Source organism: Elephantulus edwardii, unplaced genomic scaffold (assembly GCF_000299155.1).
Source record: "Elephantulus edwardii isolate Elephantulus edwardi_28Jun2011 unplaced genomic scaffold, EleEdw1.0 scaffold00014, whole genome shotgun sequence".
In the NCBI taxonomy this organism is placed as follows: Eukaryota; Metazoa; Chordata; class Mammalia; order Macroscelidea; family Macroscelididae; genus Elephantulus; species Elephantulus edwardii.
The window spans coordinates 10,909,760-10,912,173 of NW_006399764.1; the positions used below are offsets into that span (position 1 = coordinate 10,909,760).

Here is a 2,414-nt window from a genome sequence, read left to right on the forward strand (position 1 = left end):
CTCTGGAGAGGTCCTGAACAGAGACTTTCCCATCACAATATGTCTTTTAATTTCCTGGCTGCTGGTGCCAAGAGTGTTTCCTGGATGCTGATGTCAAGAGTGTTGATTGTGGAGCCAAGCACACTAAAGCTGTTAACAATCTCAATCTCTTCACCATCCATCATGATGAAGTAGAATAGCTCGGTTATATGGAATTTATATGTTCAGCTTTTTGAGGAAGCACAAAACTGCCTTCCAGAGTGGATGTACCATTTTACAATCACACCAACAGTATATGAGAGTTTCTTTCTCGTCAAATTCTCTCCAACATTTATTACTTGCTATTCTGTTAAACTTTGCCACTGATACTAGACTGAGATGGTACATTCAAACAATGGAATACTACACAGCACACAGGAACAATGATTTTGTAAATTACTACCTAACTTGAGAGGGACTGGAGAGCATTATGCTAAGTGAACTAACTCAGTCTAATAAGGACAAATACTGTATAAGACCATTATTATAGAAGAAGTATGAGGATCCAAAGAGGGGGGAGTAAAGGGATGAAGATGCATGGGGGAGGGGTTAATCATAGGGTCACACAATTTGATGGATGGAGGGGGAAGTGAAGGAAATGACAAAGATCTGGTGTGAAAACAATGTATACGAACCTTGTAAATAAACCAATATAAAATAATTTTTCCCAAAAATTATAAATAAGAATTTTTCAATGTTCCAGCTATTCCACTCCTAGTATTATTCCCCAAGGAAATTAGAACTGAAACACAAACAGAGATTTGTACATCAGTTTTCATAAGTGTTATTCACAATTGCAAGAACATGTAAACAGTCCAAATGTCCAAACAAAATGGAACAGATTGAGAAATCACAGCACGTTCATGTGATGGAACACTGTGCAGCACTCAGCAGGAAGGATTTTGAAAATTACTACATAACTTGAAAGAGATTGGGAGGCATTATGTTGAGTGAACTAACTCAGTCTCTTAAGGATAAATACTGTATAGGTCCATTATTGTATGGAGATCCAAGGGGGAAAGGGGTGGGAAGAGAGGGGTGGGGATGGGCAGGGGGAAGAGCAGAGGATCACACCATTTGTTAGGTGGAAGAAGGAGTGGTAAAGGAAATGGTAAAAATCTGATGAGATTCTGGAAAGACAGAGAATGATGGGCATAGTTCAGTGGTGATTGATTTTAGAAAATATAATGAATGAGCATGATTACATGAAACACAATGTGAATGAAGGATGTGTGAAAAACAATGTATATGAACTTTATATGCAAACCAGTATAAAATTAAGAAAGTTAAAAAATTTTAAAAGGAGAAAAACTACAGAAAAAGAAAAGCTTGTGAACAGGTGTGGGTGGAAGGAGCATAAAGGAAATGGGAAAGATATGGTGGGTATCTTAAAAGATGAGGTGCAAGGGAGGTTAAGTTTATGAAACACAATGTATGGGAATGAAAGTGTGGAACACACACACAAAAAGGAAATTTTCCATCATAAAGATTTAATGATCACACAAAATCATAAAGTAACAAAAATAAAACATGATTTAATGTACAAAATAAAGGTGTAAAGGATAAAGGATATGAATAATAACTTATATCGATATATAGCTAAATAAACAAACAAATAAATATTAAATAGATAAATAGTCACATCAGCATGGAAGGAACTCATGTCCATACAGTTCAACACAACATTGCTAGTACTCCTCAAAACACATTACGCAAGTTGGGTTCAATTTCTTTCATGATTATGAAAACTTAAAGTCTTTGAAATGACCGAACCTGAAGAGGTATAAATAATGTAATAGTTAATGAGAAACATATTTTCAAGGAAGCAGTTTGCCTTCATCACTTCTGAGTCTCTCTTGACACTTGATAGAAGACAAGAAGGCCCTCATGATTTCGCCTCTGACGATCTCCCAGGCACAGGGGCTGTATTTCTTCTCTGCCAGATAGACGGTGATCCCCCGGAAGTATTTCCTCACAGCCAGTCTGGAGCGCATCAGGGGGGATTCTTCTCTCCCCTTCATCTCCTGCATCAAACAGACTTCCAAGTTGTTCAGCTGCTGATAAAGTGCAGTGCGCAGTTCGTCCAGGTGGGTCTTGTTCCAAGCAGCAGATGCACTTTGTTTGCTGAAGAGGTTGAAGATCTGCTGGATCAGGTCATGGTGCACAGAGATGGCTTGAGCCTTCAGGAACTTGTGGCCTTCAAGCTCCTTCTGGGGAAATCCAAAATCTTTTCTGTCCTTCAGGCAATAGGAAGGATCAATCCTCTTCATTAGTTGAAGAACTGTTAAGGTTCTATTAGCCAGACTCTGGCTCTGAGGCAGCTCACAGCCCAGACAGCGGGTGGATTTACAGCTCAGCGCCACCAGGACCATCAGCAGAAGGTAAGAGAGGGCCAT

General features: G+C 39.1%; 1 protein-coding gene across 1 annotated transcript; it reads right to left on the minus strand.

Annotated features, from left to right (window-relative positions):
* Window positions 1–1,835: 1,835 nt before the first annotated feature.
* Window positions 1,836–2,414, minus strand: LOC102845496 (interferon alpha-5-like). The gene has a single exon (XM_006881343.1). It carries the CDS (start codon window positions 2,412–2,414, stop codon window positions 1,836–1,838), a length of 579 nt encoding a protein of 192 aa, XP_006881405.1.